General features: G+C 31.6%; 4 protein-coding genes across 4 annotated transcripts; 3 read left to right on the top strand and 1 right to left on the bottom strand.

The window, feature by feature from the left end:
* Positions 1 to 2,358: 2,358 nt before the first annotated feature.
* LOTGIDRAFT_131888 (hypothetical protein) lies at positions 2,359 to 6,344 on the top strand (the record flags this gene model as incomplete). Its single annotated transcript, XM_009066368.1, has 10 exons — positions 2,359 to 2,493; positions 2,765 to 2,914; positions 3,284 to 3,395; positions 3,780 to 3,931; positions 4,224 to 4,394; positions 4,838 to 4,894; positions 5,300 to 5,380; positions 5,504 to 5,599; positions 5,906 to 5,962; positions 6,186 to 6,344. Coding segments are annotated over 10 exons (1,170 nt in total), but the record flags the coding sequence as incomplete, so codon positions are not given.
* A 2,714-nt stretch (positions 6,345 to 9,058) lies between these two features.
* On the bottom strand, positions 9,059 to 13,275 carry LOTGIDRAFT_204701 (hypothetical protein). The gene is made up of 8 exons (XM_009066369.1): positions 13,107 to 13,275; positions 12,719 to 12,779; positions 12,322 to 12,435; positions 11,840 to 11,916; positions 11,181 to 11,287; positions 10,792 to 10,857; positions 10,061 to 10,187; positions 9,059 to 9,668 (listed from the first exon to the last, which is right to left on the bottom strand). Exons 1-8 carry the CDS (start codon positions 13,248 to 13,250, stop codon positions 9,576 to 9,578), a joined length of 789 nt encoding a protein of 262 aa, XP_009064617.1. The 5' UTR covers positions 13,251 to 13,275; the 3' UTR covers positions 9,059 to 9,575.
* Positions 13,276 to 13,539: 264 nt separating this feature from the next.
* Positions 13,540 to 14,118, top strand: LOTGIDRAFT_196481 (hypothetical protein). Its single transcript, XM_009066370.1, has one exon. The coding sequence runs from the start codon at positions 13,609 to 13,611 to the stop codon at positions 14,101 to 14,103; it is 495 nt and encodes a 164-aa protein (XP_009064618.1). The 5' UTR covers positions 13,540 to 13,608; the 3' UTR covers positions 14,104 to 14,118.
* Positions 14,119 to 16,627: 2,509 nt separating this feature from the next.
* On the top strand, positions 16,628 to 21,186 carry LOTGIDRAFT_168486 (hypothetical protein; the record flags this gene model as incomplete). The annotated part of the gene is made up of 5 exons (XM_009066371.1): positions 16,628 to 16,733; positions 16,971 to 17,087; positions 18,023 to 18,100; positions 18,650 to 18,749; positions 19,284 to 21,186. 5 exons carry the CDS (start codon positions 16,628 to 16,630, stop codon positions 21,184 to 21,186), a joined length of 2,304 nt encoding a protein of 767 aa, XP_009064619.1.
* Positions 21,187 to 23,046: the final 1,860 nt, after the last annotated feature.

The following is a 23,046-nucleotide window of genomic DNA, read 5'->3' on the forward strand; positions in this document are numbered from 1 at the left end:
ATGTATACTAAAATGTACTGGTACTTGAAATGTACAAGAACTGAATCTAGGTTCCTAAAGGCCAATTTATACTTCTTTAGCTTTATAACGACTTGATATTATTAGTTGAAATATTCAAAAAAAAAAAAATTTTATGTTTATTTTGCTTAAATCTGTACAGTAGTTTTCTTTTAAGCGTAACAAACTTTACGTAATATATTCAAATAGTTTGGCATTGAAAAATTGAAACCTGAATTTTTGTAGTTGAAACTTTCAGATAATTTAAGTGAAACAATTATCTATACTTTGGTGTAATGTTACCATATTTGAGCAAACAAAAGTTTTGACCTACAAAAAAGCAGAATTCCCCTTTTACAATGTGCAATCAGTAAAACAATATAAATCACAACAACAGTAAATAACATGCTATGTTGAACAGCTAAACAACAAACATAACACTTATAAGTTACTTATATCCCTACTATTTATCTTTATGTTAGCACTATTGTTACTATTTTCAGCAGAGTCCTTAGAATTTACCGAGGAGGCACAACCCATAGCATTTAAAATGCTAGATGTCTGTAAAGAAAAACATAAAAAACCCTAAAATAACAAAACAACCATTCCTTAGAGAGCACAAGATGTTTTTTCAGCTTTAAAATTGAATAACTGATATAACTGTATCTATAATTTAAAAACATTTTGTATGAAATTTCTTCAGAAATATTTAGCAGAGGAACTGTAAGTCAAATATAAAGAGACTTATACCGCTATGGTATGGCTATAATTTCTTGAACAGTCAAAAGAAAAGTTTTCTTCAGGTTTTATCATTACTAAACTTTACATTGGTATGAACTAAAAAACAAAAAAACAAAAGAATTGGATTGCGAAATACCACAAATGTAATATTTTTGGGTAGATTTAGTAGACACATTCCACATAGTTTATTTTCTGTTTTTTTAAGTGTCATTATCTTATAGGCCTAACCTAAAGCTGTAGCCTATTGAAATTATGGTAGGTCTTGATTCTTATTGAAAACTTACTTCTTTTCAGTATTCTGGGATTCTAATATCATACAAAATGCTACTAGAAAATTGATTTATTCTTGAAAATGGTGAATGTACAAAATCCTCTTGGTTGTTTACAAATTTTGACATAACATCCTGTCGTAGACTTGGTTTTCCAGATACAAATGCGCATTATGTCAAGGATCAGCTCATTTCTCTTGTCTAAATGGTAAAGAATTAAACAGTTTTGAATTTAATAAAAGAGGGGAAAATGCTCACTTGTTAATTGCTTTTTTGTGTTTTTCTTTTTTTTTTTTTAATTAAGTAGTGATTGGATATTTCAGGCATTAAAGTGATTTCTCTCCCTTGATTTAGCTCTTCTGAGAAAGAGAGCCTAAAAGGCCCATAGCCTCAGCTTTGAACATCCAGCAATATTTTCAACTGCCAATTCATCAACAGTAGCAGTCTGGACAACTCGGACATCTAAAATGGCAGCAACAAGATTGTTTTGCAGAAGCTTTGGATTAAAAAATAATTTTTCTTTTACAAATAGTGAGTCATCATCTCAAAATCTAACTAAGATAATGCCTTTTACTAAATTCATCGTCGATAGTTTAAAACTGTCTTGTAAGAGCACTGTTGCTGTCATGATTTTTGCAAGTTGTGTTCCAAAGAAGGGGCTATATCTATGTTGTTATGTAAAACTCTGATAATGAAAATGATAACAGATATAAATGTAATTAAAGGGACAGATGCGCAATTTTGGGGTGTTGATTTTATTCTTGAATATATGTAAATGATATGCAGAAGTACTAGAAATGTTAGAAAATCGCATAATTCCTTGAAAAAATACTTCAAAATAGGTATTTTACTCACTATTTCTACATATGTCTATAACACAGAGTATCTTAAAATTTGAGTTTGATTGATCAAATAGAATGGCACAGCTGACCCTTTAAGCATATCTTATTAATATTTTCAGAAACCATAAAAAGGGTAAAACTTGCTCAGAATAAGAAAGCTGTAAAGAGGTTTTCTAAAATTTGTATGTGTATCGAAGACACTGATAGCATCAATTTGCACCTTTCAAATTTTCAATCAGATGTCTGTGGTTCCTGCAATTCCACTAAAATTAAGTGTTTGATGAAATCATTAATCATGAAGGCCTTATGTGCCTCAACTAGTACAAGCATACTTCATCAAACGCATAATGTCATAAAATGTCTGATTGAAAATTGGATTGGTGCAAATTGATGCTATCAGTATCCCTGATACATATGAACAATTCAGGAAACCTCTCACAATCTCTTAAATTACAATGATTAAATAGATTTTTGTTGGTTTTTTGTAATTTTTAGGAAATCATGGAATAAGAAGGATCAGTTCTTTAGCAGAACTTCCTGAAACTCACCAATTATTGAAACAGACTTGTCAAGGCTTCTCTGATAATGAAATTGCACCAGTGGCTGCACAGTTAGATAAAGAACATACCTATCCAAAAAATCTGGTGAGACTTTTTATTTGGGGTATACATTTTTGAAAATGGTATAATTCCAGGCCTATTTTGATGAGTTAACTCAAGGATGTAGATGAGTTAACTCGAGGATGTAGACGAGTTAACTCAGTTTGTCGATGAGTTGACATGTAGAGGTTTTGACTGAACACCATTTCGAGAAGGGATATAGTCACAGTTCTTGATTTTATGAAGTCAGCATTTAAATGCTATTTTTTTACTTTTTAAGGTACAAAATGAGCGAGGATGTTACTTTTCATTTCAGGTCAAGAAACTAGGTGAGCTAGGATTACTATGTATTGATATTAGTGAAAGTGATGGAGGAACTGGTTTAGATTATTTAGCCTATAGTATAGCACTAGAAGAAATCAGTAGAGGGTGTGCTTCATTAGGATGTATTATGAGTGTCAATAATGTAAGCTTACTAAACTTTCTAATTTTGATGGATCCTAGACTTCGTCTTTATAGAGAAATTCCTCTATTTTTCTAGCCTGTGGGATTTTTTTTATTATTGAACAAAACCACTTAAAAATTGGTCTTAGAGTTGAAAATATTTCTATATAGGAAATTGCTTTCTAACCAGCTTAAAATTCTACAGAAATTGATTGTGAAAATGGAATGGTGCAAAAAGCTATTCTAATGCATATACCGTATGCAAAGCTCGAAAAGCTATTTTGAAGCCTTTGACATAGGAATATTTTTTAGTAATAGATGGTTTATAATTTTCTTTAATGGCATACCAGTATGAGCTTTCAGCTATGAGTTCTTATCTTTTTCTTTACAGTCTTTATATTTAGGTCCTATTAAACATTTTGCCAATGCTGATCAAAAGGAAACATTTCTTAAACCATTTTTAAATGGTGATCAAGTTGGTTGTTTTGCTTTAAGTGAACCTGGTATGTATGAGCTAATATAAACAATAAATTACTATCTTATTTTTCTTGAACTTTGTTACTATTTTCTTACTAATTCCTAAATGAATCTGAGCTTTTGTTTTCACTCCTTCAGAAATATATAGCCTCATCTTACTCGGGTTCCAAATTAATTTCATGTTTTTTTATCTCCCTTTTTTGCATTAATCTATTTTTGATTGTTTTGAAATTCTTCTAATTATCATGCTCAATTCTTTTTGAGTTGCTTTTGAAGTTGCTTAAATTTTGAACATAGTTGTAAGCTGATGAAAATAAGAGATGCTTTTTCCAAACGAAGTTTTTCTGTAGTTCAGATTGGTATTCAATCCTTTGGATGACCGCAATGATGCTGATTTTTTCTTTAATAAGGAAATGGAAGTGATGCAGGTGCAGCCTCAACAACAGCTACATTAGATGGTGATTCATGGGTATTAAATGGTACCAAATCATGGATCACTAATGGGTATGAAGCCTCAGCAACAGTAGTATTTGCCACCACAGACAAAAGTTTGAAACATAAGGTGTGGTGGTTTAATCAGTTTTAACAGTGATATGGGTTGATAGATATTCTCCATATATAAAGATTTTGTACATGTACAAAAAGACTACATGCTATTTAGATATTTGTATCTAAGGGACAATAAACAATGTGCTGCAAACTTTACATATAAAGACACTCTTGAAATTCCGTCCAAATTGTCATATTGTCATGTTCTATCATATGTTCCCTCATTGTACACTGCATTGTGTCTTCAATAGCCTAATCTTGATAAAAAATAAATGTGATATAAAGACAATTTCATTTCATTTTAGGGAATAAGTGCCTTTTTGGTTCCTAAGCCAACCCCAGGTTTAACTTTAGGTAAGAAAGAAGATAAATTAGGTATAAGAGCAACATCTACTTGTAATCTGATATTTGATGAATGTAGAATTCCTAAAGAAAATTTATTAGGAGAAACTGGACTTGGTTTTAAGATTGCTATGGTTAGTCTTATTTTGCATTTTCTGTGTGCTGGTCTAATGGAATAATGAGGGGTGACGATTTTCACTTTCACAAGCTAACAGAGAACATACCCTATTATGACATTCTATGACATTCAGTTTGATGCAAACAAGCAAATGCAATCAGATTAAAATGTTAAAAACTGTTACATCTGTGTGGGAGAATTGTCAGGGTTGGGCTCATAGTCAATTCATTCCATATGTAGAATGATATTTGGTGACACCCCTAAACCCAAACTGCTTGAAATACCACTGTTGCTCTTGCAAATAAATTGAGTGACACATAGCAATTTAAGTACAGTAATGTTATGTCTGGCTTATGAATCTAAAAGGCCAAAATGACATATTCCCTTTATAGTACTCCTATCTTGTGCTGTATACACAAGACTTAAGATCAAATCACATTGTGTAACTTATCTTTTCAGCAAACTTTAGATGCAGGTAGAATAGGTATTGCTAGTCAAGCATTAGGCATTGGTCAGGTAATTATTAATACTTAATTATTCTAATGGACTATTGGTAACAGACTGGTTTCTACTGGCCATGCATGAAACTCAAACATTATTCATATGAATCTTTTAACTATAAAGTGCCAATTAGCCCTAATTATCATAAAAATTTGTGGCATGAACTATAGTGTTTGTAGTGCCCCCCCACAGCATTATTGTCTTCATGGAAGAATTATAAAATCTTCTTTTTTCAATGATTTTTGCATCTTACTCAGACTTAGACAGATGGAAGTTATACTTAATCAATATTTTGAGAAAACAAGAATTGAAAAATATAAGAAATAAAAAGAGAAAGAATTTTTTTAACACAATTCTTGTTATTTTGAAGCGTATTTGAATACATGAAAAAAGTATATTCTGATATTATTTCTATTTAAGGCTGCTATTGATTGTGCAATAGATTATGCTACAAAGAGGAAAGCTTTTGGAGCTCCCATCTCTAAAATGCAGGCAATTCAGGTAATTTTATTTCTAATTTAATTAATTGATTCATTAATTAAGAAATACCTGATTCTCCACTGTGCATAGGTATTTCAGCTCTGTATTCCTTTCAGTGAAATAATGTATTGAAATATTTTTTAGACTAAACTAGCAGATATGGAGTTAAAGTTGGAATCTGCTAGACTATTGACTTATAAAGCAGCTTTATTGAAAGACTCAGGGAAACCATACACTAAGGTATTTATCATGTCATTATTATTACAATCTATATCAAAACCAGTGTTTTGCTAAACTAGGGTCAGATCTTGACACAAGTCGAGAAAGTTCTATTAGATTTGAAATCACATTGCCAGTTAGGTGTACCCCTAAAAAAAAATTGCATTTGCTTAAGAGTTCATTTTGTAATTCTGGACATGTTAAACTTATTTCATTATCATTGTTGTCCAGATTTACTTTTTAGTTTTGGATCTAAATAGTTTCTATTTCTTTCATGCATGAAACTGATCTATTAAATTTATGATTCTGTTTGAATTTATTTTACAGCATGCAGCTATGGCTAAATTAGCAGCTTCTGAAACAGCTACATATAACTCACATCAGGTTTGTTATCATATCATATCATCAATGAAATTATCTTCCCTTTTCATTTCATGATAATCCACATATATTCTAGGTAAACTAGACACTGTAAGCTTATAGACTTTCAAAATTCAATTTGGTTTGAAATTCCAAATAATTTGAAGACTTAAAAATATTACAGATTGGTGATTTCCAGCATTTGCTACTGGGAGGACACCTTTAAACTGTTTATTTGTGTTTACAGTGTATACAGATATTAGGCGGTATGGGCTATGTAACTGATATGCCTGCAGAGAGACATTATCGTGATGCTAGAATTACAGAGATCTATGAAGGTACAAGTGAAATACAGAGACTAGTTATTGCTGGTAGTTTATTGAAGGAATACAGTATGAAGAACTAAAGCTCACATAACGTTGCTCAAAATTATCGAAGAATTTTTGTCTCAAATTTAAAAACTTTAAACTCAATCCAAGAAAAAAAAAATGAAGCATTTATTTGAGAATTCAATATATGCATTAAAAAGTAGGGAAATTTATCTAAAATAAAAAAGAAAAATTTAAGGTTTGATTTCAAATACTTTTATGAAATTACACAAAGTGACTTTAAATGCAGGTGAACAAGAGCTTAAAGATAATATGTTAAAGAGCAAGCTCTCAAATGTTCACCAGAAATATTATTGACTTGCAGTGATTTAATTAACAAACTTGACCTTATAATAATTGTATTATTGTTAATTATTAATTATAAGTTATGTATATATGATTGTTATTGTATGTGAGATATAAATTCTATTTATAATATAAAATTTGAGTGAATGTTATAATGAAATTATTATTTCATATATTGATTAAATTTTTAAACCACAGCTAAGAGATTGTTTAATTATTCATAAAAATATTTTGAAGGGCCAGTATGCAAAATTTTCATTGTCAGTCTTGGTAACCATTTGACCAATTGTACTTAAGTCTCAGAAACAGGAATTTTTTTAGCTTTTGTCTGAGCAAAGTAAAAAGTTTTTTGAATTTTTCCTATTATTTTTATGAGAATATAAAAAGCAGCCTCAAAATAGTACTGTTATTCTTAGAATGTCTTTGTGTTGATAAAAATATAAGCATAAGCACACATTATATCTTCAAAATTTGTTTTTACAGAGGACAATTTCAGCCCCAATTTTTGACTTTTGGGTTGAAATTTCTATTAGAGAAATGTGTTTCTTTCCATTGTAAACTTACAAAAGATTATAATTTATATTTTTATCAACGCAAAGACATTCTAAGACTATCAGTAATATTTTGAGGCTGATATTCCAATTCACTAAAAAAAATATCGAAAAAATTCAAAAAATTTTTTAATTTGCTCAGACAATACGCTAATCAGTAATAACGTTCACATTTCACCACCCAAATTCCAAACCAAGTCACAGAGTGTTATCAGGTGTTCCCAAAGAGAACATACTTCTTATCATAGTGGAGCTAAATTTACAAAAGCTTTTGGACCCAAAGCGAATTGTTAGAATAAAATATCCACAATTCTTGATAACTTGAGCTGGACTTTAACACCCTGTCATTTACATCTCCAGACAATATATTGTAATTAACCCTTCAGCTACTATAGTTCATTAATAATATATTGTATATAGAAAATACTACATCTTGAGGTTAAACCTGCCAATTGTTACATACACCGTATAAAGATCTATTGATCTATTTTAGATATGTGACTGATGTGTTAAATTATTATGTAATCGGCTATTGATCTTATCTAAAATAATATACTGCTCTACAGTTGATGTATTGAGCACTATTTTAACAGTGAAAATAACTTTTTGTATTAAAATAATAAACATATAAGTATTCTTTAAAGGGGTATCGATTACCAGCAAGCTATCAGAAATCATATAAATACTTAATAAAAATCATGTCCAAATTTGTAATTCCATGAGTTATTTTTGTGTCATAGAAGTATATAATTGCTTTGATCAGTTGTGTGGGATAACTGCCAAGGGATGATAATCGATTATGTATCCAGCTCTATTCTCCTACTGATGATAAAACTTTCTCAAACTTATCATTGTTTCATATCAAAAATGAAAATTCTAATGACAAGCATGATTAAAATTGAATGAATGGAGTCTTATGTCCTATTTTTCTGTACCAGATTGGACTGAAAGAGAGTGTCAATACCATGCAGTGCGCAATTAGGCCGATGTTGCCAAAACAGCAGCATTTTGTCAGGGATCTTTAATGTGCACAGCCTGTAGCACACAGTTTTATTGTCTGATCCTATAAATTTGACTTTTCATTTAAAAGTTGAAATTCCATTGACCAGGGTGTTTGAAACAACTGTGGACTGCTTAAATCGAGCTTCAGCTCTTAAGCCAAATATTTACACAAACGAATACCTTAAAAATGTCAAGAGCCTGTGTTTGTTTCTGATAATCTCTTCAAGATTTGATGTGTTAATTTAGACACATACCTTCAAATACTAAAACAATAGAATTTTAGATTAACCCTCTAGCAACATTTAAATTAGGATAAGTTACATCACGAATAGGGTGATAATAATAAGGTGCCTCAGGGTTAAGGCTGCCAATTGTTTTAAGACCATATGAGATATTGTTAAACAATTGATGATAATGATAATAAAAGCCTGTTATGTAACATAAATGACTGATTATGTTCTTATCATATCTGAAGACACATTGATTGACAACATAATTAAAGATCTAACTTGAAACCTATAGTCGGTTGTTGTTCTCAAAAGACAATACCCAAAGCCCTTGTGTGCTTTAGTCTAAGGATCCCTAGACATTTGGAAATCAAAAAAAAAGTAGCAAATGCAACTGCCCAAGCAGTGCAATAAGAATTAGACCAAATTTATTTTATTTATATATAGCTACTTCAATTAGGTTGAAGTGGGTCAAAAGGTTCAAGAGGGCTGGCATTAGACCCTAACTGAAGTGGCTGCATTGAAAAAAAAAATTGAACAAAAGTTTGGTCTAATGTTAATTATTATATTACTGCATGGTCTTCATTAGCCCAATCAAGTGCAAAAGAGTAAGATGTAACACTCCATTCATTTCTTGAACACAATACAAATCTGACTTGTATAGGTATTTTCAATGAAATTTTATTCTACCCTAACTACAAAATTGGTTGCAATTACTAGTTATTCTATGCAAAAAATAAAGAGAACATCTCTAAGTTAAGATTTAAATCAGACCAGATGACCTCAAATATCTCAACTCAACTATAAAAGTTAACAACATAACACACATCTAGAAATAAATAAATTTTATCTATGGTAAAAACAAACATACAATACACAAACAATCCATAATCTTTCAAGTATTAATATGACAAAGATGAGATTTTAAAAGGTAATAAAACTAGCTGTAGTTTACATGGAAATGCCTATCAAATATTCAAAGATTTATGTCCTGAAGCATTATCACAAAAAACAGCAAATATCTTGGTGAGGTGAATACACAATCACTATTGGTCTTTGATTCCAAATCATTTTTTTTTTTATATCAAGTGATGTAAACTCTTAATCACAAAATATCATAATGATTTATAACACTATACACATGAATGGTTATGAATGACTCCAATATACACTGCACAATGGTTTAATTTTCTTTCTTTTCTCGATATTTTGGTATAGGATGTTTTTTACAATCACCATAATACTGATTTAGATCAAATTCTCTTATCACATTTTCCTGCAAAGAAACAAGTTATACCAACAATAGCTTATAATCATATGTTTTTAATAACTTATATTTCTAATTTAGACACTTACGTCAGGGTCTAAAGTTGGGCCTCCTATCATTTGTCAGTTCGATGAGGGGCATTCAATGTCTAATGCTTTCCAGAATATACAGTTTGTTCGTGTCACAAAATCCCAGCATTGGAGAGGGCAGAAATTGGATTGGCTGGCGGTATCATCAAACTCATGAATGTTCAAGTGACCTTAACTGAACTGGGTAAATTAAAAATAATTTTTTAATTTTAAATAGACTGACAAATGTCTTTGCTTATTTACATGAATATGAGTCAAAAATCAGTTGGATATCTTGTGAATTTATTGAAAAATAAAGGCTTATACTCATACCTTAGTCCACATGAACTTAGCTGTCTGTTTTCCATTAGTTAAAGGTCTTCGTATTTTGTCTTTACCATTTTCAAAGAGAATAACTGTAGGTAATTGTCTAGACCAAGATGAACAATCTATCTTATACCTATCATAATAAATGAAGAGTTATTTGATTCTATTGAATGGTTACATACATCCCATAATAAATTTAACATTTTGATTTTTCAATGGTGTAGATGTTAGTTGACATCCAACCCTTGATCCAACTGATCTATATTCTTCTTCACAATTTGATTAAGTCCTCAGCAAAGTTTATAAGTGTTTCTGTAGGGATTGGCATTTTGAATAGTTTTCTTACAGTACATTTGCAAATAGTAGGAAAAGAACAGTCTTATAAAAAAAGTCATTGTTTGGTCATTTCATGAAAACAGTGAAGTTTTAAGCTAGACCTACCAACTAACATCTCATCCAAGTGTCATTGAATTCTTTCAAAGTGTTATAGATAACTGAATTTGGATAGCAGTTCTTTTAAAGAAGAAATGAAATGAATGGAGTTTTACATCCTACTTTTCTGCACCATGTGGGCTAATGATGACGGGCAACGCGATGCAGGGTGCAATGTTGGAAATTTTGCCAGGACAGTGGCATTTTTTCGATTTTCAACTGTCGAGGGATCTCTAACGTGCACAGCCTGTGGCACACAGGGCTTTAAAGAAGAAGAGATAAAAATCAAAATTTTTTAAACTTACTTCTCAGCCACTGCGGGATATTTTGATATATCCATCTTGGCAAACTTTAAATTATCTAAATGATATCTGCAAATAAATGAAAGCATAGACTCCTTTGAATATCATATTTTAATTCATGTGTAACAATATCACTTAACATTCTTAACAACCAGATATGAATATGAAGTCTGACTTTTTTTCCCTGCGCAGTGAGTGTGCTTTTGTTGAAACATCTAAAAACAAATATTGGAAACTTGTCCAGATGAGAATTGTGTGGTTGAAAAAAAGTATTGGCAGTTCGAGAAGAGCTTTAGTCTTTAAGCTGACCAGATTGATTTATCAATTGTGTGCAAATAACATTTTATTCATATATAAGAGACCATAAGAAGGGTTAGTAATTCAATACTTACTCATTACTAATCTGCGAAAAAATGGAAGCAAATGTAACACAAGGTGGTGACCAGGCAGCATAAAATGTTACAACCCAAATTATTCTTTTATCTTTCTCTAATTCTTCCTAAAATCAATACATGTTAACAGATATTATGATAGGTGTGCAATTTTTTGGGGTTGATTTGAGTCTTGAATATTTGAAAATAGTCTTCAGAAGTACTAGAAATGTACAAAAATCACATAATTCTTTTAAAAATACTGGACACACATGGATTTGAAGGCTCAAAATTTGACAGTGAGCTGTGAACATTATTACTGATTAACTGCTAAAAGAAATTCCAGTTTCTGTGACTAAAGTATGATTGGTCAAACAAATGGCCTACCTGTCCCTTGGCTAATATAAACTTAGCCAAACAATTTTTTACACTATTTGTAACAATACAAACATAGTTCTTGGATAGTAATAGGAGTGAATAAGTTCATAAAAACTCCTATGTAAAGTGCCGACTAAAGTCATGTTTAAACTTTGACTTGCTTCTATCATACATAAATATATTTCTATTGAGGAATTGTTTATGCAAGGCTGATAATAAACTACTAGTTATTATGATGTTGGTAATCTATATATTTCTACCAGCTGGTCATTGATTAAAATATATATCAAGGCTTTACTTACATCTAAATGACTAGCTCTGAAATAAGTGATATATTCTGGACCTTGATATGTTGGTTCAGGGATGAATATAAAGTGTACTGAAATTGAAAGTAACAATAAAAATACATGGCTTTAATTTAAGCTTTATGGAACACAAGCAACAGTTTATGGAAACAGCAATAACAGCAGAATGGTTCATAATATCTAACCAAAGCACTCTCAGACTAGTATCCTTAAGAAACACTGGTATATTTCATAAACCTTTACATTACATTTATATATCAGCTTCAGTTCAATTCTGGCAGCTATTATAAAGTATATTATGTTTATTATCCAAGGGTAGCATTCAATGAAAGGTGTGTGTAATGTACAATCACTCCACTTTTCTTTGACCTTTACATATTGCATAATTATGTGGGATAAGCGAAACAGATATGTAAAGCAGAATCACTAGGTTTCAGAATATCAGTCATCATAGGTATACAATATTTCTATGTACTTACAAATACACAAACCACCAAATACAGTTCCATATAGAGGATTTGCTTTAAAAAACATAACAGTATTCAACATCTTTGTAAAAAGACAAGCTGTATTGATGTAATCCACAAAGTATGCTGAAATCAGAGGGTTCAAAATTTAAAATTCTAATACGGTGGTATTCCAACATTCAACATGCAAAATTCAACAGACTTGTATCACAATACAAAATACTATTGTATTTTATATTGATTACTGTATAAACAACCATAGTTTTGAAGATTTCTCTAGTTTGCACAATTAAAGTGGCTATACAACATAGAGCACCATTTCTCATATATAGCAAAGGTTGTGTAGAATCAAATGAAATGCCATTGCAATAGTCCGGTAGAATAATGGCAAAAACACAAATTTACTTACTCAATTTTTTGGTCTTTAAGACAATTACACATCCAAGAAATGTTATCCACTCCCATTCTTGCTATAATTACATAAAATTTTGTAATGAATCAAACTACTGTTCGTGATAATTAAAATCTTAATTTTCAAATTCATTCCTTCAAATTTTGTAAATGTAGGCCTACCCATAAAGGTCTACAGATTTTACTTGATTTTATGAGCTTATTTAGGTAGAGCTTATTTAGGTAGAACTTATGTATAGAGCTTAAAATAAATTTCCATTATGCAATGTCACCTTGAAAAGATATAAGAAGAAACTTCTTGAGTCTCATGGTCACGGTTCGGTGAACATTAAAAAAACGAACTGTCGAAAAACTCAAATATCTGGAAAATATAATGAACTACTCACCAATTCCAAAGAACAATCAAAAAACAAATAAGAGCAGACTATAGGTATTGTCTTTAGAAGTATATATGACGATGCTAAGAATATATTAGTAGCATGGTGAGGGGAAAGAAGCGTCTTCGTCCCGAATATCAACTCGTCGAACATCTTTCGTCTTCTAAAATGAAAGTTGTCATTGAAACCGGAAACATGTGTTCAAGGGAATTAACTCTTAAAGATCTTGCGAGAAAGGTTTAATAATCGATAAGACAACCACAAATTACATTTTAACCATCTGAAAGACTCTTCTATGTTCTATGTCCAATGACAATCATTTCTTATGTATATTTTCTATGTTTCAAGTTAATATTTGATGTAAATTCTGCATCATTTCAAAGAAACTAAAATGTAAATTTATTTATCGCTTAGTTTTATTTTCAAGATGGCTGCGCCCATGTCACGTATGTGTTTACATTTTGTGGTTATCTTCATTCTGACATTATAAGCCACAAAGGAACTAGTTATAATGGAAAATTTATATTCAACGTTAGGATGTCAAAACTTCGTTGGGGTAGAAGAGTTAAGAAGGTCATATCTTACTTTAGTGAAAGAATTTCATCCTGATAAGCACATAGACGAAATCGGACACTCGTCAAATTGTCCCAATGAGATTCACAAACCTGATGTTAAAGAGGGACAAAATGGACAAACGGTTGCGGGCAACAGACTTGAAAAATTCATAGCTATCGATAAAGCTTGGAAAATATTGAAAGATATAGAATTGAAGGAGAAGTATGATTTAGTTTTAAAGCAAAGACTTTTATGCCAGGATTGGCCCATTCAAGATGAACTTGAAATTAATGAGTTTGATGAAGACACACCCAATTATGTTCACGTGTGCCGTTGTGGTGGAAAATATATTTTGAATTCTACTGATGTTCGATTTCATTTAGACTATGTTTGCTGTGATAGTTGTTCTTTGTGTGTAAAAATTTTATATTTACAAGAATTTCCTGATTAAAAATTTAATTTAATATTTTCAGACTCGTTCTTTCTTTTTAGCCTTATGATCAATATCAGGAAAAAGAGCTTTAAGTTTTATAAGCCTCCTTATTCACATAAGAAATAATCAAGCTGATTTCCACACTGAGATTTAATGCTGGTCAAAATCAGATCAAAGCCATCAAATATATATTGGTCTTGGAAGATTTGTAAATAGGAACATTTGTAAATAGCAGCATTTTAGAACTGTACGAAATCTTTCAAATATACCTTAAACTGGAAATTTCACTTTCTTGAAAGTTCCCGTTTCTGAGACTAAGGCACAGCTGATCGAACGGATGGCGAACACGCCCCTTTAATTTTAATCTATATGTTTACCACATTTTTTTAACAATAGTTTTCTTTGATTAGCATTAATTCTGATCAATTTTAATGCAACAAAAACGACTGCTGTATAGCAGATGAACTACTATAGCCGACAATTATCAAAGACAAAACCCGTATTTGAATACACTGGGTTAAGGAACTTAACACATGAATAATTTATTTGATTCGTATCATTAATTTTTAGATTTCTCTCATTCTCGTCATTCATTGATAGAAATAGACCATCGTCATTTATTCAAAAGTTTGTTTCTAAAAAATGAAAAATTTCCCAATGTCTCCTTAGTGTACATTTGGTTAAAAGCCAATCATAGAATCATCCCACAATTTTTATCATTTTCATGCTTACACTACATTTTATATTGAAAGAAACATTCTATAATAGTACCGATGATTGCCTAATGAGATGAGATTACACAACGAAATCTTCCCTTCCTAACTGAGTTAGAATCAGCTTTAAGGAAACTGCCGAGGATAGCCGAACGTAACTCAAACACATTTTTTTTTTGTTTAAGCGACTGATTAACGTAAAAGCTAGCAACTAAAACTCAACTGAGATTTATTATTTAAAGTTAAATTTCCAATCACAGTAATTCTGCAGTCTGGATTGTCCAGACATTAAAAATGGCACAAAATTGTTGATACCAATTTTAATGGGGATGTTCCTTTAAATGGTTTAAGCCCAAGTTTTTTTTCTCTCGAGATTATGATCTTTTTCTGATTCCAATTAATTTTTTTAATGTTTGATTTCCAGAATTGATTTCAATTGTCATTCAATTTCTAAAATCAATGTTTATATACTTATTACATGAGAGTAAATTGGATGATAGAAGTAATGTTATTAATTATACCGTGTATCTAAAAAATATCAAAAAAAAAAAAAATAGGTTTTCACTATCTTGACGACGTTCGGATGTGTCCCTAAGGCGCGGGCCTACGCACGATCTTGATCGGCAATTTTTGTCGCCAGCTTCACCGACCGGCTGCGGGCACACGATGAATCAATTGAGTCAGTTGTTTTCCACTATGTTGATAATCACGCGCAGAGCATGCAATTCAAAAGAACTTGAATCTGGTTGGATACGAACCCTCTGTCTTGCAGACGATAAAATTATTGGAGATAAGTATCAAACATATTTGATTTGATAAATCCTGTAACATAGATCTTGTCGTGGAAGCGCGGGCACAGGCGAGATTTTTTACTCAAGGTTCGATTTTTGAAGACTGCTCGTGAGCCCGCATCATAACGGAAAGTGGGAGACCGGAAAATCTTTATTAAGTGGTCGACCTATCATAGGGATCCTTCACCTATCAGCTAATTATGAGTAAATAATGAACTTGTGGAACAAACTGGTATTTTTCCAAATCACCAGAACATAGCCTATGTTATGTTGTGTTATGTTACGTAGAAATGAAACCTTCAAATCCACACGTGTGTTCAGAATTATCTTCGTCTGAAAGTCAGGAACACGACTCTTTTCACAAGACTCTGCCAAAATATAGAAAAGACATATATTTCTTGTTAGGGGTATTTGTGAAGGAATTAGGCATTTTTGTATATGTCTTGTACTTTTGAAGACTAGTCCAATTTTACCTCCGTCTCCAGGTCATTCTGACCAGAGAATACTGTCATTGCGCAAGCACAGATCTCTATAGGTTTTGGAAAACATGTTAGAATTTTAGGGACTTCTCGTACAGTAATAAGGACTATAAGTCATCATGATAAGAATGAAAAAATATGATGTATAAGAGCACAATTATTAAAGCCTTTATCTCATTATGACGTTACATTAGATTTGACGTTATAATAATAATTGTTTTGACGTCATTTTGATTGTTCTTCATTATTATCAGAATATTTCAGATAATAAGACTCTATTTTACTGCAGTCTGCAATAAAATACTTTTTAGTGGAATATTTTTCACCGAAGAACATCGTTTTACAGATATTACTTAGTTCTATTTGGTAAGTTAAAATCTCTATCAGAATATCATTCCTTTTAGCTCTATAAGTTTAAACGCAACAAACAATATTTGACAAATTTCATTCTAACTTTTAGATTGCCTTCATTGGTCCAAACAGGTACAGAAAAGTAACTCCATTTAATTTATTTTCTACACATTTTAGGTTTATTTTCAATGTTTATTTCAGTAAAGAAATGGATTCACAAGAAGAGTCTAGTAAAGAAACCTCGGGAAGTGGAGATTTTGATTTTGATGATCAGATGAACCTTTCACTTTCACCAGGTCAAAATCCTAAAACCGGTAAGATTATTTATTTAGACTGGAGAAATTATAATTAGCATTCTGTCTAAATAAAAAAAAAGATGTTATCATTATTTAAATGTTACAATGATCCGCAATAGGGCCGTTGGTGTTGTTGATCCCTGGACAGTTTAAAATGAAAAAAACAGGCAGGCTAAACGACTGTCCGACAAGATTCCTCTCTTGTGCAAAAGAAATAGGTAAAACGTGAAACACCACTTCATTTGTTTATTGCAGAAGATTCGTCCATGAATTTACACCAAGCAAATACTCGCCCAGCCTTAAAACACGGACTGGATTGTTTGATAGAAGAGGATGAAGATGTAGATTATCCTCCACCCAGACTAATTACTGGTAGGTAAACTTATTCCTCTCTTAGACTAATTACTGGTAGGTTAACTATTCTTGTAGACTAATTACTGGTAGGTAAACTTATTCCTCTCTTAGACTAATTACTGGTAGGTAAACTATTCTTGTAGACTAATTACTGGTAGGTAAACTATTCTTGTAGACTATTTACTGGTAGATAAACTATTCTTGTAGACTAATTACTGGTAGATAAACTATTCTTCTCTTAGACTAATTACTGGTAGATAAACTATTCTTCTCTTAGACTAATTACTGGTAGATAAACTATTCTTCTCTTAGACTAATTACTGGTAGGTAAACTATTCTTCTCTTAGACTAATTACTGGTAGGTAAACTATAATTCTTCTCTTAGACTAATTACTGGTAGGTAAACTATTCTTCTCTTAGACTAATTACTGGTAGGTAAACTATAATTCTTCTCTTAGACTAATTACTGGTAGGTAAACTATAATTCTACTCTTATACTAATTACTGGTAGGTAAACTATTCTTCTCTTAGACTAATTACTGGTAGGTAAACTATTCTTCTCTTAGACTAATTACTGGTAAGTAAACTATTCTTCTCTTAGACTAATTACTGGTAGGTAAACTATTCTTCTCTTAGACTAATTACTGGTAAGTAAACTATTCTTCTCTTAGACTAATTACTGGTAGGTAAACTATTCTTGTAGACTAATTACTGGTAGGTAAACTATTCTTCTCTTAGACTAATTACTGGTAAGTAAACTATTCTTCTCTTAGACTAATTACTGGTAGGTAAACTATTCTTCTCTTAGACTAATTACCGGAAGATAAACTATTCTTCTCCCGGACTAATTACTGTCAAGTAAACTGTTTTTCCCCTCTATTCCTATTGATACATGATATTGATCAATTATTTCTTAACATTTGTATTAAATGTTTTATATTTACCATTTGTAGGTCTACCAGAGCCTATTAATGTAGATGATTCTGTAAATAAACGGAGACCTAAGAGGCAAGAGATTGTTTCTCCTAAAGGTAGGTTCAAGAACAATAACAAAATAAGTTACACCATTACAACCGCACAGACAAGCACAGACAAGCACAGACCCCTTTATGGGTAGGGGGTGTATATCACAATCCGCCTGTTGAAAGTAAGGTTGGAGATATTTTATCCTGGTTAATCCGAATCTTACTTGACCACTTATAACTTTAAGGGACAGATTCGCCATTTTTTGGAGTTGATCTGGGTCTTGAATGTAGGTAATAAGGCTTCAGAAGTACTAGAAATGTACGAAAATCGCATAATTCCTTCAAAAATACCCAAAATAAGGAATTTCTCTTTCTATTTCTATATATGTATGTCTTTACTACATATGGCGGTCTCTAGAAAAGAGGAATCGTCTTTTTACTTTCTAACGTGGATAATTCTGGACACGGGTTTAAAGGCTCAAATTTGACGGTGAGCTGTGAACACTATTACTGATTAGCTTAGCTAATAATTACCGTTTCTGAGATTAAGGTACTATTGGTGAAATGAAGGTCAATTTTAAGTTTATACTAAAACCTGTATATTATCAATTTCAGCACCATGTTTGTTATTTACAACTGAAGAGATAAAGGATTATATAGATCATCTTGAAATGAAATTAAATATTTTATATAAAAACATGCAGGAAACTAATAGGTAAGAATTTTAATAAAATGTTTATGAGTAAATAAGAACTTATAATTTCTATGTGGTACTTACTACAAATATAGGTTCAGCATTGCATTTAATACAGGTATAAAACCATATTTCATCTGTATCTAATTTGATTTTGATGCAAATCTGGAGATTTCGTTTCGTGTTAATTCTGTTGGTGACCTCACCCTCCATCCATCCAACACTGAATTGTAAGGTCTTAAAACTTATAACAGTGTTTGAGTTTAAGAAAAAAAAACTAGTGCTTTTAGAGTTAAACTATTAAGAACACTATTTAGGTGTGAATTATTTCAGATTATGAATGTCAGAAAACAGAGAAAACAGGAAATGAAACATTCAAATCTACATTTCAATCATAATAATATGTCACCTATACAGAATGTATATTTTTCTAGTTGACAATTTTGATTTCACAATGTTTATAACGTTTATTTCAGCTACCTGTTTGTATAATTTTCAATTTGACAATTATGATTTGACAATTCTGATTTGACAATTTTTTCATTTTATTTTTAGATACCTGTTTGAAGTTCTTGAAGAAAAAGACATTGATAAAATCAGAATAAAAAATCAACAACGTCTTCTGAATCAACAGGAAGTAGAATTGATATTTTACAGACAATTTTATAAAACTGGTAAAAAACATGGTAATGAGCCAATCTCTGAGGAAAATAAACTCAAAGCACCACCGAAGACTGAATTCTTCAAGTACTCCTTTGGAAAAAAATTAAATATTGAAATGCACCCTGTAGATGTAGACCCTGATATTAAAGATGCTGTTGATCAAAGAGTCCAGGATGTTCTACAAGCCCAGGCTGATAAAGATCAAGAAATTCTTCCACCGAGTCAGGATTTTCACAATATTCTTTACATCAATCATTCAACAGAGGAAAGTAAAGATGAAGATTTTTACACCACTGGGACACCAAGTCCTGAACCAGTGTTGTATGATGTTACTCTGGAGTTTCAAGACAAAGATTCAACTTTACAACAATACAATCCACTTGGATCACCAGGATCATCATCAACAGCTTCAAGCCCAAGTCCAATTCAAGATACATCCAACGTTGATAGAGATTCTGAGACATTTGAAAAACTAGAAATCTACGAGGCTCCTCTCCAATTTCGAAACAAAGGTATCTCAAATGTTTTAGAGACAGACGCTACATCACTATCTCATGAAATCGTTCTCACCGAAAGGACTGAACATCTATTCGACAACGTCCAATTACAGGAAGAGTTATATTTTAAGGAATCTGAAAATGACAACCAACCAAGTTACCCATCAAGAAGCCCAAGTCCAAAAAGAGAAGTCAATGATGATGTATGTGTAAGAGAGTTGTTAGGGGAGAAGATCGGTGAGTTACCTGAAGCTGATTATCAGGAGGATGGTGAAAATTTCCAAGAAACAACCTCTATCACTAACTTGATGGCCAGTATCAAAGAACTTTCTACAGAAATCATCAAAGAAACTGAACGACAAGATGTTAAGGTTATGGATACCGAGTCATTAACAGAAAAAGAAAGAAGGATTATTGAAGAGGTAGAGAAATATGTCGGCATTGATGACACTTCAGACACATTGGGAAAAGTACCTTATGTTCCATCATCAGCTGATACAATGAACTTTCAACTTGATCAAAAACTTGATTTAGTATCTGACTATGCCCGAAGTCGAAACCCGTTGCCCAAAAAGGAGGTAAGAGCCTTGACAGCTTTACCGCAAAGCAAAGGATCAAAGAAAAGAGTGAAGGCACTGCCAATAGAAGTTGGGAAAAGACGGTATCCTCTCCAACCTGTCTACAGAAGCAATACACAGAAAACCATTCTTCCACCTATTAGACCTTATAATAAAACCAACAAACCACAATCCAAATTCACCAACCAAGAGAAGCTAGGACCTCTACCAGACATTACAATCGGTAAAAGCTGCACACCAAAAAAATCTGAACCGGTTTTATATAAGCCTCAAGAAACTAAATCAAATATTCAACCTGACGAAATCCTTTGTGGATTAAAATCGAATTCAAAGCACCCTGTTGATGAATTAACTCTGCCAAAACTACCAATAGTCCATACTGCACCAATCATTAAAGATAACAAACATAGAATAGACAATGGATTCTCTCTTCCTCAAATAGAGACAGCTTCAAGGAAATCACATTTAAGAGATCATCTTAAAACCAATATTCTACCAGATAAATTGAAACCAGAACATGCATCGTCTCAATATACCGCTTCAACATCAAGTACTACAAGACATTTTACAAAGTCTGCTAACTACAAACCACCAAAAGTACTACTTCCGGTTCTACCTAAAATCTACCAATCAAATCGTCGAAAGGAGAAACAACCACATAAATTGCCGCCTATTTGTCAATTGGAATTTGATGATGTATATCCATCTAGAAAAGATTAAATATTTTAAACCTTCACATTATTTTTCAATTCCTATACAAGAGAGCACACGTTTTCAGATCTAGCTAAACGCTGAAAATTCCCCATTTCCCGTCCTTGATTTTTAATCAACTAATTTTAAAAAACTATAGAAAAGCAGATCTATTATTAAATGATTCTGTCAATATAGAATGTATTTGCTTGAAACCATCAAAATTTTGTAAATTTGCTTTTGACCAAATGTAGACTAATGAGACGTTGGGGGATTTTATTTTAATTTGTGAATCAATGACGTGATTTACAATTAGTTGATGGAATGACAAGAATTAAAAACATTATTTTATGTGGATTAATATCAGTTCTTTAACCCTTGTATTTGTGTAGTCTGGAAACTATCGTTATTGAGTTACGTCCCCGTGTTCAATTATAGGAATATCAGAGTTACTTCCCATATTAGGCCTTTTTAATCGTGACTTTGTCGAAGCAAGCCACTTTCCAAAGGCCTATTTATCAATTATGTATGAGTTGTTTAGTATCTAGTTTCAGTTGTAAGTAAATATTTTATCTAATGGTTAGTTTAGTATAAGATAAGCTTATTTCAGTTACATGTTGGCGGAATTTTATCTCCCATTCTTTTCGATGGCTTTGTATATATTTTAAATTCTTTTGTTATATTCAAATTGCATTACAATTTACTTGCATATTGTTATCGTCATTTATCTTAAATTTGAATAAATGACATTTACGCAATTTGTAGTTTAAGATTTGCCATCTCAAACGAGCAACGTCCACAAAACTCTTGTTTGCATATGGGGTTGGAAGCGACACAAATAGACTGTTTTGGAATTGGGAATCGATTGCTTCAATAATTTATTTATGTAATATACCCAAAAATCATGACCTTTCAAAACTCGAAATGAAGTAAGCAACTGTATAAAAGCTAGAGAATCGTGTTATTGCCCTCTCAGAAAAATTTCCGAAAAATTTAATTGATTTGGTGCATTCTGACGAATATTTTGGTGCAAAAACGTATAAATATCATAAAGTATAGCTAAAAATAGAGGTGCAAACCATTTTTCTAGGAAGGCAAATGCTTCCCGATATAGCCACTGAGACCGCCATTAGTAGTATATGAGCTCATAGATTGGTCGCATTTTTCCAATGCAACCAATCTATGAACTCCAAAAAAAAAAGACCTAAATTCCCTACATTTCATAATTCTTACAGCAAAACATCCTACATTTCATAAATTCTTACACTTAAAAAAGACCTAAATTCCCTACATTTCATAAAACATCCTACATTTCATAAAATTCTTACATTAAAAAACACCTTCAATCAATTTCCTACAGTCCATCAAAAAAAGCATATTAAAAATACCCTTATATAAAATAACATCCTTGTTTCGCTTAACATCCGGTTTTTAAGTAATGTTATTTTTAGTCTAGAAAAGGGAGATAACTCTTTTTTGGATAAAAAAAACAGACTAAATTAATTCATTTAAAAATAGGATGAGTTTAATTCTAAAACACGAACAACACAGATTCGAAGATTATTCGGGCGACGGTTTCTTTTCTTCATTATTTTCTCTAGGTAAAACAATAATTCCAAAAGTAGCTAGCTTTGTTTCAAAAAACAAATCACTCATTCGGAGCGAAAGCCATCAGCTCAATCGCGGAAGCGGGAAAGAGTATAAGCGACACAGTGAAACAATCTAACGAGTTGAAAGACTTAGAGCTAATAAGAGAACTTCGAAACAGGAGATTAGAAGAAAGGAAAGGAAAAGGTTTTAAAGTTATAGGATAAAAATGATAGTCGCTCACGCTCCAAAAACTTATTTCGGTTCAGGAGATATACAAAAATCATTGGGTTCTCTTCACTG

The sequence above is a fragment of the Lottia gigantea genome (genome assembly GCF_000327385.1).
Source record: "Lottia gigantea unplaced genomic scaffold LOTGIsca_76, whole genome shotgun sequence".
Classification (NCBI taxonomy): Eukaryota; Metazoa; Mollusca; class Gastropoda; family Lottiidae; genus Lottia; species Lottia gigantea.